Here is a 17,455-nt window from a genome sequence, read left to right as displayed (position 1 = left end):
AACTAAGATTCCCACAAGCCATGCAGCCAAAAAAAAAAAAAAAGCAAACTTAAGTTTATACTAAACCCAGCAGCTTCTTACATAAAGCATCATAATTTAGTTGTCAAAATCCGGACTCTGGGCCAGGCTCCAGTCTCCCCACTTCCAAGCTATATGACCTTGGTTGGTTTAGATAAGCTCTCTTCACCCAGACTTCACCATCTAGAATGAAGATCATAAGCACTGATCTAGAGAGCTGTTCTGAGAATAAAAAGACTCACTGCATGTAAAGCACGTGGGACAGAGCCTGGCCTGTGTTACGTATTCTACAAAGGTGATTGGAGACCACCTAGTCGGCCGGGATCCATTTCCTTCCTTCTTAGAATCTTAAACTCCTCACTCTGGGTCTGGTGCATCGTCATCTCAACATCCCAGAGATGGCTGTTCAAAGCTATAAAGCGATTACAGAAGCAGACAGAGGCAGCCAGAAATGAGAGTCACACAGCAGTATGCTCTCCAAAGGCCCTTGCTGACACCAGCAAATGATGCAGCGGCCACGAAGGCCAGTGCTGACTAAGACGGAGCATCTCATCGCAACGTGCCCCTGCCTTGCAGTGAAAGCGGGGTAAGGCCTGGCGGACACCGGGCTGCACGCTTACGGGTGGAGGAACACTGCTCCCCAGACTGACCACCAAGGACTGCGAAGCCTCCCCGCACCTTTGTGCTTTCTCTTAAGTAACTCAGACAACCGTGCCCCAGTCAGTTCAAACCACTCCCATGACAGCCCATGTGCTCGTCCATCACGGCCACGAGGAAAATGGAGACCCTGCTTCACAAAGTCAGGCATTCTTTGTACACCAAATGCCAAGACACTAATTCTTTGTGGCCAGTAACACGCAAACAGGTGTACTTTCATACTGAGCACAAGCTGTATATTCATTCCAGAATGCAAAGATCAACAAAATACTGAACTGTATGTATTATGGTGTTAACTCTTAAATTCCATTATAGTTTAATTATTAACCTAAACATACACATTACAGTAGCAGCTTATACTCTTAAAAAAAAATAAACAAAACAGCTCGAATTTATTTCCACATTCATAACTACTTAACAATAGTTACAGGACTAGATTGACTTTGCTGTCATAATGACTAGCGTTTAAAAGATTTTTCTAAATAAGTTATTTTCACAGCCACTACAAAATATTTGCTAAAAAGGACAAAAAACCTTTCAGAGCCATTTCCTCTGGGAAACAATATGGAATGCTAATATTTTGGAAACCAGAGACCCGCTAGTTTGAGATTCTGGATGCCTGTCCAAAAGAGACACACATAAGAATAACTGTTACTCCCTTCTCTTACTTAAAACAAGGGCTCGAAAAACATTACATCAATAGGCACTAAGCAGGCTTCTCTGGCGGTCGAGTGGTTAAGAATCTGCCTGCCAATGTAGGGGACATGGGTTCGATCCCTGGTCTGGGACGATCCCACATACCACAGGGCAATGAAACCCCTACTGAGTCTGTGCCCCCTAGAGCCCACGTTCTGTAACAAGAGAAGCCACTGGAATGAGAATCCTGAGCACCACAACTAGAGATAGCCCGCATGCAGCAACAAAGACTCAGCGCATCCAAAAATAAACGAACTAAGCAAGAGACTGGACTTTCCAGAGTGTGTAGATATCAAACTGCAAACTGTATTAGAGCTGCAGCCTGTAATGACTGTGAGCCAAAATATATTCGCTGCTGACCAAAACAGCTTGACGCATTTTTTAACAGATTCTTCATTTCCCTGGAGATGCATACAACCGTTAAAAAGAGATTACCCATAGATCTCCAGAAGCATGTACACATGGGTATTAACTGCAGTGTAGTGTGTAACAGTGAATAAGTGGAGATAATCTAAATATCCCCGAAAAAAAGAATGATTAAACTGTGCTATACCCACACAAGAAATTCCATTTGGTGGCTAGAAAGAATGAGGTAGATTCTCTAGGCACTGACATAGAAAGATAATTATAATATACTGGGAACTAAAAGCATGGGAACAATGTTTCTCATGGGCCACCTTTTGAAAAAGATCTTAAAATATATTTTATTCTATATATCAATTTACATGTTGTTCTATGATTAATTTTTCCTGCTATATATGTTTAAGAATGCAAAAAAAGTCTATAAATGACACTAAACCCCATCTCTGCAGAGGGTACTCGGAGGGTAGACTTTATATACTTTGTTACATAACTTTTTAAACTAAGGCGCATGTTCTGCATTTTGCACTTGTTAAGCAATTGTTAAGTAAAAAATTAACTTAATAAAACTAATTTGACATTTAATTGAACATCAGATGTGCCTTCAAGTTTCTCTCTTATTGCCATAAAATACACCTTTCTTTGTGTCAACCATACATTTTTTTGGTCATGTGAGTTCTCACACTCCTACATTTAATAGAAAGTTATTTCTTTCAAATGCATATAGATTCTAGACATCTCGAGATGTCAAGTACTGTGGTATCGCTAAAAAATGACCTGAAATCAGATGGTTTAAAAATAGATCCAAGTAGGGATCTTGTTCACTGCAACATTATTCGTCCTCTGTCAAAGACATCGCTTCCAAACTCCTTTACCTCCACCAGCACCACAGAGAGGTTAGTCCGGTTTCTTTTCCCACAAACAATGGTTTTTCCTCCCTTCAACCATGAGAATTTGCAGGCCCTTCAGTTTCCCACCAAGAACCCTTCTCAGCAGCAACTTCTGCAAAAACCCAGGTTCCTGTTGCAGGAAATTATGGACAATCAGAGAATACCTTTTATTCCATCCTCTAGGTTCCACTGAGTAATTAAACACTAAAACTTAAACTTATGAATCACAGAGCCTCAAAAATGCAGCACCAGATACTTAGGTTCTTATAAAATAATAGAGCAACTCTTTAAGAAAGACACACTGTGATGGTCATTGTAGAAAGACATCCTCATGACTGGTGAGTCCAGTCCCAAATGCTGCTGCAAAGAAAATATGATAAAACAGACCCAATAGCACTAACAGCAGTGAACACTGGCCTGAATATCACATTCCTCTTTATACTTGTATATTCTAAAGATTTCATAACAAACACACATTGGTATGTAGAAAGTTTTTTTAAGGTTCTTAAAAAGATACTGGTTAAGACCCTGGTCAAGCTGACAAACCAACCCTCTGGGTCTCCAACACATTCTCCCAGGGAACCTTTGAAAACTCCACTGGCATCTTGGAAATGAGGAGAAACATTACCTCTCCTGGGAGAACTTCGACTCCCTGAGCTGAGCTAATTGCTCACTTTTCCATATTCCCTGAGCACTCTGTCCTACCACTATTACCACACCAAACATGTTATTTCTACACTGTGATTCTTGATTTGCAGGTAGCATTCCAAGCCCCTCCAGGATGCAGAACATGCTGATTGTTGTGGTCCCAAGATAGTGCCTGAAATATCAGTAGTTTTCAAGCATCTTGAATGAGAAGAGTCCTCATTGCAAATTTATTTCAATATTTAATTAAGCACCTATGATAAATAAGGAGGTACTGAAGTCCGCTAGAGGTACATACCCATTGTGGGCTTCATAGGTTAACTGTTGGGAGCAAATCCACCCAACACTGGCCCCCGACACCCATATTTTCCAATGTTACCACGATGATAACAAGAACAGACCTGTAGCTGTTAGTGTACAAGGAGACCCAGAAAGAAGGCAAAAAAAAAAAAAAAAAAAAAAAGCAGCAGAAGAGATTCTCTGTCTCGGAATGAAATGGGAAGCACCCCTCTTTGAACGGGGGTCTCTAGGTTATGGGTAATGTCATACTTCTAACGATGGTGCTGGGTAGAGAAAGATTTACTTGCTTCTCTACAGACCTTTCACAGGTTATAAATATTCTTTTCCATGATTCAGTAGTCACTGAAACCAATACAAATTTTCAAAAGAATTCCCTCTGTTCACTGATTTAATAAACACACTTTAAACATCTACTGTGTGTGAAGTGCTATGTTTGGGGAAAGTTCAGACACGCACCAGTCAGTCTATACCTTGAGGGCTTTGCAGTCAAACGTGGGACACACATACAACACGGTAGGAAGCTACTTATAATGGTTTCCTCATTTTATGGGAACCCAGGAAAAATTGGTCTAACCCATCATCCTCACTGCTTCTCATTCCACAAGGGAATGAGGAAAATCTTAAGACGACACGTATGAGGAGGGAAAAGCAAATTGCAACCAACACACAGCTCAGGACTCTGCAACCAGCACGTCGTTAAAAGTGATGACAAGCACATCAAGCCATCTCAGGCACAAACACTGGTTCCTTTGGTTTATTTTTCCTTCTTCTCATGCGCTTTATTATCTGGAGAACGATTTGCAGCATCTACTATGCAGAATCCCCCAGAGTTAAAAATATATATATTTTTAAATATGAGTCAGCCAAGCTCTGATAACTTGAGCTCTATCTTCGTGTGAAGCCGCCAAGGGTAAGAGCCCACATGCGGAAAGCCATCCCTCCATCTGCTTACCACGTGTGTTGGTGGCCATGTCAGCCACTTTCTGGAAGGCGTCCAAGAAGGCAGCTGCTGCTACGACTGTTGTCCTAAAATGCAAACAGATAACAAAAGCATGAGGACTGTCTCACACCAGCACATGCGTGACAGCAAAAGGGCCGGAATCCCTGCCAGGGACAGAAAGTCACCCTCTAAGAGGGAAACCCTGACAGGATACAGACAACCATTGGCTTAGTGGACTTTTTTTTTTTAATTGGAGTATAATTTCTTTACAATGTTGTGCTGGTCTCTGCCATACAACAACATGAATCGGTCATAGGTATGTGTGTGTGTGTGTGTGTGTGTGTGTATCTTTATATGTATGTGTGTGTGTTTCCCCTCCCTCTTGAACTTCCCTCCCGCCCCCTACCCCATCCCACCCCTCTAGGCTGTCACAGGGCACCAGGTTGGGTTCCCTGTGTTATATAGCAACTTCCCATTAGCTACCTGTTTTGCATACGGTAATGTATATGTTTCAAAGCTACTCTCTCAATTCATCCCACCCTCTCCATCCCCCACTGTGTGTGGACCTACTTTTTAAAGACTTTCTCCTACTGCACTGTACCCCAATAAGGTATGGCTCATGCAGTACTAATCAACAAATGCTAACTATTCTTCCTACTCCATTTCACCTGATGGTATAAAATTATTAACAAGTAAAACTTCACAAAGAAGGAAAAGACAGGTGTTTCTACCTAAAAGGAAAAGCATTTAAAAAATATATATATAAGTGGTATGGCTGAAAGATACTTTAGAGCAGGAAAACAATATAGCTACATGAATTGGTAGAAGGGATCCTGAAGAGATCTACGTTAAACAATTCATCTTAGAGATGGGAAAACTGAGATCACCAGTTCCTACCACAGCTGAGACTAGTAGCCCAGCATGACTTACAATCCCATGTTCATCCCAGCTATGTGACTTTCCCCCGTAAATCATGACTATAGTGAAACCAACATACTATTTTTTCAACATTAGAATGCTATCTCAACAGCATCTCCTGAATTCCTAAAAGCTGAGACCAAGGAGGGGTTACTATCTCATTTACTTTCCTAGAGTTCTCTTGAATTCTTCCCATTCTCTTGAGCACTGGGAGATGCCTTGAGCACTTTGTGATCTACTGGTTCCTAGAATCATGGTCCAAGATGTCATCCAACAAAGTAATCACCACTGCATCCCAGGGCTGTGAACAACCAGGACAAGCAAGCCAGCCCCAGGCTCACTCACAAGAACACGTACAACAGAGTTTACAGCCTGATGTTAACGTCCAAGTAGTTCCCATATGAATACAGTCCTTATAGAGCATCCCTAATAATTCAAAGTTGGGAAGGAAGAAGATGAGAAAAAGAAAAAGGACTAAAAAGGGAAGAAGATGAGAAGAAGGATTTAAATACAAAGTTCAAAATGGAGGAGGAAAAAAAAAAAGAAATAAATGACCTTTGAGCCTAAGCAAGGCAGCTGCGAAACAAAAGGCTCTTGGAAGGTGCTAGAAGTAGTCCCCGGGAAAACCGGGGCAACAGTCCCTTAGAGCCAAGCTTCAAAATGAGGCCTGATATTTCCCAGTAGAGCAGGAAAACATTCTGGTCAAAACACACACACCGACATACACACTAAACAAAAACAAAAACCCACTTCAAAGCATATTTCTTGAAGAGCTGGCACCAACTGCAAACCATGGAAAAGTTAGCTTTACGCTCTGAGATTTATAAACAACTCATTCAAATTTATAATTAATATCTGACCCAACAGCTGTATTTACTCTCACTCAAGTCAAGGCTGATCTTCCAAATGAGCCAGCTATAGAGGTGCCTCAAGTATTACATGGTCACCAGGGCTCCCGTAAAAACAAAGACTGTGGTCAAGTGTGAGGAATTAAGAGCTTTTAAACACCGCCTTCCGATGAGCCATATTTCACGGACTGCTTTTGTCACAGGACATCTTAGCCCTCTCTGATGGCGCAGAGCAAACATGCATCCATTAGCAGGAGAAAGGAGTGATTCAGTTTACACGCTCCAAGAGTCTGCCTCTTCTCTGGTCTTATCCTTACCCACTCTCTTAACACAGAAAATTAAACCACAGGCTTGAGCTTCCCACGGTGCTCTCAACCAGGTACTAGTAGCTTGACAAAATAAAGTAATGGTCTCTGCCTCATGGAGCCTATTGTTTAACATATATGTACACACACACGCACACACACACACGTGTATGTGTATGGTTTCCCTGGTGGCTCAGAAGGTAAAGAATCTGCCTGCAATGCGGGAGACCTGGGTTCGATCCCTGGGTCAGGAAGATCCCCTGGAGAAGGGAATGGTAACCCACTCCAGTTTTCTTGCCTGGAAAAACCCCATAGACAGAGGAGCCTGGCAGACTACAGTCCATGGGGTCACAAAGAGCGGGACATGACTGAGCAACTAACACTTTATATATATAATATGCATATTATATCTATATAGGGCTGGCCAAAATGTTCATTTGGGTTTTTCCATAAGCTGTAACAGAAAATCCTGAATGAACTTTTTGACCAACCCCAATATATTATAATGTACTTTGTACCAGTAGGGATAAGATTGCTTTAAGTCTTATTCTGTATGTTTAAGACAGCCCATCAGTTAATTATTTTAAGTTTTTGCTGCTTCATTGGTAAAAGGAGAAGAGCATCTTTTCCCAAACCTGCCAGACAATTAAATGAGGCCAGATAAGAAGAAGCGTAGCAGGGAGGGGTTGTACTTACATGTTTTACAACAGGAGGCGACCTCCTACAGGATGGAGACTAACCTATTTGAAATGAACCATGATGGGGGCAGAGTTGGGGGAGAGGGCCTTACATTCTGAGAAGAGTAGGTTGGATCTGATCCAGGACAAAGTAATCATAGGTTCTCAAGCAAAGAAATGGCAAAAGGACTCAACAAGCGGCAAAAGGACTCAACAAGCAGCAAAAGGGCCATATTCTGAAGCCCATGGTCCACCTGAATGCCCACTCATGACTCTGGAAATCCCAGGCCCCACGAAGCTGAATAATGGACTGGGAAATTTCCACATCTCTCAAGTTCTCTCCTAATCTACAGGGGAGCCAGGGAATGCCCAGTCCTGTGGCCAAAGTTCTGGGCAGGAACCCCTGGGGTCAACAGGCAAAGTCCTAAGAACATCATGTTACTCCTCCCACCTCTGTCTGTCATCCATATGGTTTCTTATCCTAGAAAACACCTACCTGCTTCGTTCTCTGGAAAACCATCCCCGTACACCTTAACCAATCCATGTCACCCCCACAGCCACGACCAGAGTCATGAAAACAACCTCTTTTTCAAATGTCCCAGCTCTCTTGAAGCACCCACTAAGTGCAATCACAACCCTCTCCCCACTGATTTTAAAAGCATATGGCTTTAACAAGAAGATGTTGCCATATTTTCTACTGTATGTCAAATGATGTATTAACAAGCACATGATGAGGCAATAATAATAGCCCCTTAGAGCAGATCAGCATTAGATCTCATTGTTTTAAAACAGCTTTATTGAGACATAATTTGTATACCATAAAGTTCACACATTTTAGGTGTGTAAGTTAACAATTTTTCAGTAAATTCAGAGTTATGCAAATACCACCGCAATCCAGTTTTAGAATATTTCCATCACCCCAACAAGGTCCCTCATGGCCATTTGCAGTCAACCTCCTTTCCCACTCCTAGCCCCAGGAAACCACTAGTCTCCATCTGTCTCTACAGATTTGCATTACATAGACAATTCATGGAAACGGAATTATACAAACTAAGCTTTAAACTCTGTAAGGATAGGCAGGAAGCAGAAAGAACTGTGGAGCCAGACTGCCTCAGTTCAATTCCCTGCTCTCTCATTTACTAGCTGCGTGAATTTGGGTAAGTTATTCTCCTTATCTGTGCCTCAGTTTTCTCATCAGCAAAATGGGATAACAACTATACTTACCTTTTGGGGTCCTGAGATTTAACTGTTACCATATACCTGGCATGTAGGGAACACTCTTTATATATCATCCATGGCTACCTTACATATAACTGACTTCATTTGACCCTCAAAATTCCAGTGGAAGGAGGCAAAGCAGATATGAGTTGATTTTACATACAGGAATCAGTGGTCAGGACACATGGCTAGTAAGTGGCATGCTTCTCTACCTGTAAGACTTCCAAAAGTAACCCTAGTTCAACTCTTGGGTCCCTGTTCTTGCATCCTTTGTCTAAGGCCGCTGCCGTTTTCTTGGAGATGACATGCTTCTACTTACCGAAGCTGGGACTGCAGCTTTCCGGCTTTGTTAATGAAATCTTCCCAAACCGGGTAACTCCCCTACAACAAAACAAAGCCATTGATCAGTAAGTCCAGCTGTGACAGATATCTGATGAAGACATTGGTAGCACACCCAACTCCAATGATAGGTGGGTCCGAATTCTAGATATGTGGATCATGTAGGCCTCTACCCTGAACCACCTGATGATGCCTCTGGCTGTTCCCCTCCTTATCCCAGAAGGCAGGGAGGAGGGAACCAGAGTGTTTGCAGCTCCTCTCCAGGACAGGAGGCTACTGGCAAGCATTAGATGGTAAGGAATCCTCCTACAATGTGGGAGACCTGGGTTCGATCCCTGGGTTGGGAAGATCCCCTGGAGGAGGGCATGGCAACCCACTCCAGTATTCTTGCCTGGAGAAGCCCCATGGACAGAGAAGCCTGGTGGGTTACAGTCCATGGGGTCGCAAAGAGTTGGACATGACTGAGCAACTAAGCAAACAGCACAGCATTAGTCTAGCAGAATCTCAAGGTTGGGAGGTTACCTAAATATAGCTGCTCAGCTGATGGCTTGAGGCCAGCATCTACATACTACACGGTTATAGGTGGTTCCCCAGCGTATTGCAGCTAACAGGACACTTGTCACCCTCCATGGCAACCTACCTACATCAGCCAAGCTTTCCTTTCTATCCACGCAGTCTTACTCCTAACCTAGGAATCCACAGAGTTAAATTGATCCTGCTTCCATATCCATCTTTTCCAAGAACGAAGGACAACCAGCACATTCATTCACAGCATTCCTTCTTTCAGCTCCCAACTGCAACTCCATTTCTACACGGGACCCTGTCTCATATCCCCACAGTGTCTTGGGGATATTCCATTACGCGTCTCTACTCTTCTAAGTATGGTATGTGTGTGTGCTTAGCTGCTCAGTCGTGTCCAACTCCTTGCGACCCTATGGACTGAAGCCCACCAGGTTCCTCTGTCCATGGGATTCTCCCGGCAAGAATACTGGAGTGGGTTGCCATTCCCTTCTCCAGGGAGTCTTCCCAACCCAGGGATCGAACCCAGGTCTCCCGCAATGCAGATGGATTCTTTACCATCTGAGCCCCCAGGGAAGCCCTCTAAGGTGCTTGAGACAAACCCTAAACCGCAGGTGCAGTTCTGGCTGGGGCAAACCAGAGTGGGGTCTGACACAGCACATTAAACGTATACTAAGAAAAAAAAAAGAAATGTATACTAAGATCAGGTAACCAACTAAGAGTCCGTGCAAAATAAACCCAGACAAGAGGAAACCACGGTTAGAAAATCAGTGTCTGGCATCAGATCATTTAAACATAGAACTCAATGGACACGAATTTGAACAAACTCCAGGAGACAGTGAAGGACAGGGAAGCCTGGCATGCTGCAGTGTATGGGGCCACAAAGAGTCAGACACGACTTAACAACTGAACAACAAGATCAGGTAACCAACTAAGAGTCAATGCAAAATAAACCCAGAGAAGAGGAAGCCGTGGTTAGAGAAGCGGTGTTTGGCACCGAATCATTTAGACATAGAACTAACTCTAAACACCTGGCAGATTATGGTTGTAGGATAAAATATAAATGTTATGAACCTTCACAAGGTAAAAATAACATATGACACCTCTTGATTTTGTCATTAAGGAGAGAGGATGGAGAAACTGTAATACAGTGAATCATCTCATTTTTTATTATAGAAGCCCCATCAATCCCCAGGCAGCAGGAAGCACAGAACAGTGGGGCCTTCTGTGGGAGCTGTGGACTTCTGTAAATACACTAAAATCTTCCAATTAAAGCTATGCCCAGGAAAAAAAGGAAAAAGTAAGTCCCATCAAAATAGACTAAAACTGAAACTGAGTTAAAACATAATGATTTCAGCTTTCTAATTTTTCCCCTAATAATTTTAATAATCTCTTCCCCCCTTACTCTTTATTTCAGTTATTATTTATTTTATTGAAATATAGTTGATTTATAATGTTGTGTCTTTTAAAAAAATTTTAATTTATCTTTTAATTGAAGGATAATTGTTTTACAGAATTTTGCTGCTTTCTGCCAAACATCAACAAGAATCAGCCACACGTATACATATGTCTCCTCCTTCTCGAACGTCCCTTCCACCTCCCACTCCATCCCACCCCTCTAGGTTGTCACAGAGCCCCAGTCTGAGTTCCCTGAGTCATACAGCAAATTCCGACTGGCTATCTATTTACAGGTAATGTATGTTTCCATGTAACTCTCTCCATACATCCCCTTACTCTTTAAGAGCATACTTTCTGAACCTTGCCACCACTGACATTTTGAGCTAGATAATTTTTTTTTGTCAAGATGGAGGTGGGGGCCTGTCTTGTGCATTACAGGGTGTTCAGCAGCTGCTCCAACCTCCATTCACTAGATGTCAGTAACACTCATGGATGTCACTGGATGTGACAAAATGCCCAGACATTGTTCCTACAGGGCAAAATCACCCTTGGTAAAGAACCACTGCTTCAGAGGAATGTGTGGGAAATGAGTTTCTTCTGGTGAAGAAACAGTTATCTGAAGCTCAGCAATTTCTTCAGTATTACTTCATTTCAATGTCAGTTTTTTAAATAATTATTATTTTGAAAATATCTTGCACAGAACATCTGTTCTAAAAGTGTGTTCATTTATATATTTTGAGTCTTCTGGACAGCAAGAGGATCAAACCAGTCAATTCTAAAGGAAATCAACCATGAATATTCATTGGAAGGCCAGATGCTGAAGCTCCAATACTTTGGCCACCTGATGCAAAAAGCCGACTCACTGGAAAAGACCATGATGCTAGGAAAGATAGAAGGCAGGAGGAGAAGGGGGTGACAGAGGATGAGATGGTCGGATGGCATCACCGACTCGATGGACATGAGTTTGAGCAAGCTCCGGGAGTTGTTGATGGACAGGGAAGCCTGGCGTGCTGCAGTCCATGGTGTCACAAAGAATTGGACATGAGTGGCTGAACAACAATATATTTCTTGAGCTATCAAGTCTGCCTGAAAATGTGCAAGATGTCAGGAAAACCATCTACCCAACATTAAAATGGAATATTCCTGGGAGCTGAGATTTGGCCCAATGTGTTGTGTTCCTGTTTGTACTTTCCTCCATGGCTATAGCTTCCTGTTGTTGTTGGTTTTTTTTAAAATAAGGGTCATACATCATTTTTATGAAAACAGTGTAGTCACCACTACACTTAAAAAAATTTAAGATCAAATTAGCGGTTCTGGCAGTAACAGCACCTTGAATTTACAATCCATACAGCCCCTAAAATCTGTTTCACCCAGGCTGCTAGATCACATCCATCAATTCTGCGTCTGTGCACTGGGGACCTGCTCGGCCCAATTGCACACTCTGGATTTATTCCTCCAAGCGGCAATGTGCTCCCATGGGACACTGAGCTGCACCAGGCCAGGGAGTCTGCCTGACTGGCTCCTGGCAGAAGTCCTTTGACAGCTACATCTGAGCTACTGACACCAACACTCATGCACAGGTCTGGTCATCATCTGCTAAACCACTTAGCCTCCATCCCATCTCTGTGCCCCAGCGAGTCTCTTTAACCCAAGAGCGCAACTTTGTTTTTGAATGAAACCTCTAAGGGCTCAGGCTACCTTTCCAGGTCCATTAAGACATTATCGGGAATCCCACCTATAGCATTTACCATTTTGTTATCAAAACCAAATATGAACATGCCTTCTATTAAAATATCTACATCCAGGTAATAGGGGTATGGACCAAGATCAGAGTCCTCTGGCTGGGCACTAGAGATCTCTGTTCAGATGGACTTCAGCATCCCTCAGAACATGAGAGCGTTACCAACCAATTACAGCCTCATCTAGCCAGTCCTTCTCTTTCTGGTCGACAAGACATCATGAGAAGCTTTACGAAAAGCCTGAGGATGTTCACAGACACTGAGCATCAACTTCCAGTCAAAGGAACTAGCATCTCCCATCTGCACACAGGACATGAGAACCAGGCCCCCTCTCTCCAGCACCAACCACTCCTATCCACAGAACCCCTGCAGAAGGTCACCAAGATGATCCACAGTATTTAAGAAAAAGGTGAGACACATTCAGCGAGAATACACCAGAATGGCGGGAGCACCAAATCCTGAGTTCTAGCCATGGCCCTGCCAGTGAACTATGTCGGGGGCGGGGGACGTCACTTGATCTCTCAGGCCAGCTCTTTATAATGGTCAGCAATAAAAAGGTATAATTCCATCACCACTATTGAACACTGACATCACAGAACACTGAAAGAATGTAGGAAAGAAATAAGGAACACAAACACCAGGGCCAACCTGCTGGCCAGAATCTTAGCTCTCCCCCTCTGCCACGTGACAGCAGGCAGGTGGTCTGACTCCAGCAAGCGTCAGTCACCACTGCCCCGGATTGGTTCAAGGAGGAGATGAGGTCAGTCATCCCAAGTACCCAGAGCAGTGCCAGGCACTCTGTAAGGGCTCAATAACCTTTGACAGGTTTGATCCGAGCGTCTGCAGGCTCCCAAGAATCTCCTTCGGGATGCTGGGAGAGATGTTTACAACTCTCCAGGTTGGGACTTCCCTGGGGGTCCAGTGGTGAAGACTCTGTGCCTCCACTGCAAGGTGGGGTGGGGGTTCAATTCCTGGTCTGGGAACTAAGATCCCACAAACTATGCAGTGCGGCCAAAAAACACTCCTGAGGTCAGACGGTCCACCCAGGCTGGAATCCCTCATTCTCAATGCTAAGAACAGAGCCAACTGTGCATCCTGAGTTCCCCACAGTTAAAGCAGACATGGAGAGAGACAGCAGGACGCACAGCGTCTGCCAGTGTCTCTGCGGCTCCTAGTACAAGGTGGATGAGTACTCAAACCCCAGACGCGTGTGCCTGAAAACAAGTGCTAGAGCCACTTTAAAATGACTACCTGCCCCCACCTGGAGCCTCATTTCAGTCTTTACCAAATTAGCAACAGAAGGAGGGTCCCCGCTGCAATTAGGGGGTACAGCACCCAGCTCTCCGCCTACGAACACCCACTCTGCCAGAAGAAGGCTGCCAACAGCCACTCTCTCCTGACTTAATGATATTTGACAGTCTAGATATTTGACAGTCTATCAAAGAGTATCAGGCCCACCTGTTTTAGGCAATATATAATTTAATGGATTCTAAAAAAAAAAAAAAAAAACTTCTAAGAACAGAAGACAAAAATCTCCTTGTTGAGAAATGTAAGTGTGTAAACGTTATTAAAATTTAAAAGGCAAGGTGATGTTGGGTTGTTCCAGATTTTTTTTTTTTTAAGTTTCTTTCAAGGAAAAAAAAAGTTGAAAATCATTTTACTACAAAAATTCAAAAGCTTGGAAGGAATGAAGAAGGGACTTGGAAAATGAAAAGGTTACTGAGAGAAAAAAGCCCTGGGTTGTTCTAGACAACAAGGCTGGGTGAAGGGGAGTAGACTCAAATTTAAGAAGAAATTTGCCAATCAAGACACCATATGCACTGAGAGGCCTTTTAGAAAGCAAGTCCAGTGTGGTCCTTAATTTTCTAATCCGCGCTACCCACCAAGAAATCCCAGAAAGCTGTCTCTTGACATTGTGTCTGGCCGGGCTCTATTCATGTTTAAGGAACCCCCAGGGACGCATCCTCAAAACTACGAGGAAGTCTCAACACAGACCCCACTGTGGAGCTCACCAGAGAACACAGGTTTCACAGCTTTCCAGACAGACCAAAGTCAAGGAAAACAAGACTCCTGCCGAGCACGTGGGTTCCGCCAAGTCCAGAGTCACGGGCAAAGGGAAACGAGACTCGCCTTCTGGAATCTCCTTCTTGAATTTCTCTGGGGGTGCCGGGGGACGGGGGGAGGGCAGGGAGGTTTTGAAGCCTTGGCAGTTTGTTGAGAATAGAACTCAGATCACACCAGGTTCTGGGAGAAAGGAGAGACCCCTGTTGCTGGAAACTGCTGTGTTTGCAAGCATGAGGAGGACTCTCTTTAGCAAGCTGCCTGACCTTGCCCAGTTCCTACAGGGAGAGAGACGGGGCCTGCCTGAAGACAGGCTCTAAGTCTGCAGCCACAGGCAGGGTGCCCACCACACAGACCCCCCATCCCGAACCCCCACCCACACCGACTGTTCTCTCTTCTAACCTCCGGGGGGCATTCAATAATCTGGAAAACTCCTACTCAGCCATCAGCACCCAGTTCAAATGTCACCTCCTGCAGAGCATCCTGGGACCCGCCCCCTGCATCCCTCACATCATGCAGTTCACTCTCTGAGCCTAGGTTTTCCCCCACTGAACTGTGGGCTTGAGGACAGAAAAACAAAGGGAAGAAGGGAAAGTATTTCCAATAACAGGGACAAAGACAGGGAGACAGGGAGGACACATGTGGACTCCTCCAAGGGACACCAGAGTGCCACACTGATGCTGGGCGAAGCAGGAGATGGAAGAACGGACAGGGAGAGCGTGGGCAGCTGTCTAGGGCAAGATCCAGGATTGAACTACAAACGGGGCTTGATTCAAATGGCGGGTGACTTGAATCCCAAACCAGTACAGCGACGAGAACCTGGCGACCCCATCACACACCTGAAGGCAGCCTGGTCCCTTGGAGGGTGGAGAGGAGAATAAAGTCATCTTCTTACTTCTGAGAGAAAGGCCTACCTATCTCGGTCAACTCCCCAAGAGGCTGGTGGCCACTTGAGCAGACAGACAAGCGGGCTGCCCTGGGTGTGTGCTAAGTTGCTTCAGTTGTGTCCGACTCTTTGTGACCTGGTGGACTGTAGCCAAGCTCTCTGTCCACGCGATTCTCCAGACAAGAACACTGGAGTGGGCTGCCGTTTCCTTCTCCAGGAGATCTTCCCGACCCAGACTTGAGCTCTGGGGATACCGAGTCCCTATCGTCTCCTCCACTTATCCCACAGCCAAACGCTGGGCAGGCCACTTGCTGGCTTGGGGTTCTCTTTTGCTTTGTATTAAACAGATGCCCGGGATGGCATCCCACACAAAGCAGAAGAAAAAAACTGTAACTTACCAGCCCGGCTAGTTCACAGTGCCCCATAAATAATGCAGCCACCGCCTCTCCCAGCCCTGCCCACGTGACAGCGGAGCCTCAGGGACAGCTGAGGGAATGAGACACCAGGCCTGCCGCTTGGGGAACACAGAGGAGCCCGGAGCCTGGGTCGGAGGAAGGGCCATTTGAGAGGAGCCAGAGACTGAAGAGGACTCTCAGGAGGAAGGAGGATTTGCCTAAGCTGAAAAAGAATAGGGACCAGCGGGGACAGGTTACAGGAAGTGAGGTTCCAGAGAAAGCTGGCTGACCAGTGGCTATGGCTGATGAGAACCCAAGTTCTAGATATATGACTGGACAGGTCATCTCCCAAACCCCTCTTCACCTTGATAAGCATCACTGTCACCACCATTACATATCACCATGTTCTGAACAGTTGCTAGATGCCTCATTAACAGATCAGCACGTCCCCAACATTAACTGACAATACTAACATCTGGAGATCTTGCAAAAATGCAGTTCTGAATCTCTTGGTCTGAGGTGGGGCCTGGATGTTGTATCTTTCATCTGAGTGGTGCTGAGGCTGCTGGTCCATAAACCACACTTGGAGGGGCACAGCTTGATACACACTCTTACTACGTGTTCCAAAAACCCCATGAGGCAGGTGCTGCTGTTACCCCACAGCTGAAGAAACCCAGGGCCAGAGAGGCTGCATCCTAGCAGTCTAGGCTAAGCTAGAATGTGCTCCCTGATCTGCCCCTCCAAGCACTACCCTGACTCTGGAAAGAGCAAGCAGCAAGATACACAGACCTGGCCCTAGGCTGCAGGAAGCCCAGTAGGCAGGCTGGATCCTGCTTTATATCTGGGTTCAGTAGAAGCCAAAGAATTGATGCTTTTGAACTGTGGTGCTAGAGAAGACTCTTGAGAGTCCCTTGGACAGCAAGGAGATCAAACCAGTCAGTCCTAAAGGAAATCAACCCTGAATATTCATTGGAAGGACTGCTGCTAAAGCTCTAATACTTTGGCCACCTGATGCAAAGAGCCGACTCATTGGAAAAGACCTGATGCTGGCAAAGACTGAAGGCAGGAGGAGAAGGGGACGACAGAGGATGAGATGGTTGGATGGCATCACCGACTCAATGGACGTGGGTTTGAGCAAACTCTGGGAGATTGTCAAAGGCAGGGAAGCCAGGCATGCTGCAGTCCATGAGGTCACAAAGAATAGGATACAACTTACCGACTGAACAACAATAAGAAAACCAGATAAAGTAGAATGGCGAGCAAGGGCTCCCCAAACAAATAACCCCCGATTACAACTGCAAAGGATCTGGGCGAGCTGTAATGTCACCTTAGAAATGGTCAGGATCCAGAACCATGTGAAAAAGAAAACATAAAAGAAAAGCCCTTTGTGCAGAAAACATCACACACCAGATAGACACACACTGGAAATGTTGAGTCACCACCATCAGCGGTGTGATTATGGCTGATTCTGTCATATCTTCAGGTTTCCTGTGGACACTGGAACTGATTGGCTTCTACCAGGAGGTGGGGGAGCCTGTCCGAGCATCTCTCCAGGTTTCCATCCCCAGCCCCGCCACCAGGTCCCTCCCCAGGGTGAGTGTGAGGGGTACAGTCCACAGCATCCCTCCCCTTCTTCCAGGGACACC

General features: G+C 44.9%; 1 protein-coding gene across 11 annotated transcripts in view; it reads right to left on the bottom strand.

Moving 5' to 3' along the window:
• MTSS1 (MTSS I-BAR domain containing 1) overlaps positions 1–17,455 on the bottom strand; it is a 161,569-nt gene that overhangs the window by 128,615 nt on the left and 15,499 nt on the right. For all 11 annotated transcript variants that reach the window (XM_059893260.1, XM_025001583.2, XM_005215374.5 and 8 more), the window contains exons 2-3: positions 8,792–8,853; positions 4,519–4,592 (exon numbers count right to left, since the gene is read on the bottom strand). In XM_059893260.1, the coding sequence (XP_059749243.1) occupies positions 4,519–4,592; positions 8,792–8,853 (136 nt within the window). The remainder of the gene's footprint in view (positions 1–4,518; positions 4,593–8,791; positions 8,854–17,455) is intronic.

The sequence above is a fragment of the Bos taurus genome, chromosome 14, assembly GCF_002263795.3.
Source record: "Bos taurus isolate L1 Dominette 01449 registration number 42190680 breed Hereford chromosome 14, ARS-UCD2.0, whole genome shotgun sequence".
Classification (NCBI taxonomy): Eukaryota; Metazoa; Chordata; class Mammalia; order Artiodactyla; family Bovidae; genus Bos; species Bos taurus.
Note: the sequence above shows the minus strand (reverse complement) of the source record. Positions and strands in the feature narration are given on the sequence as shown.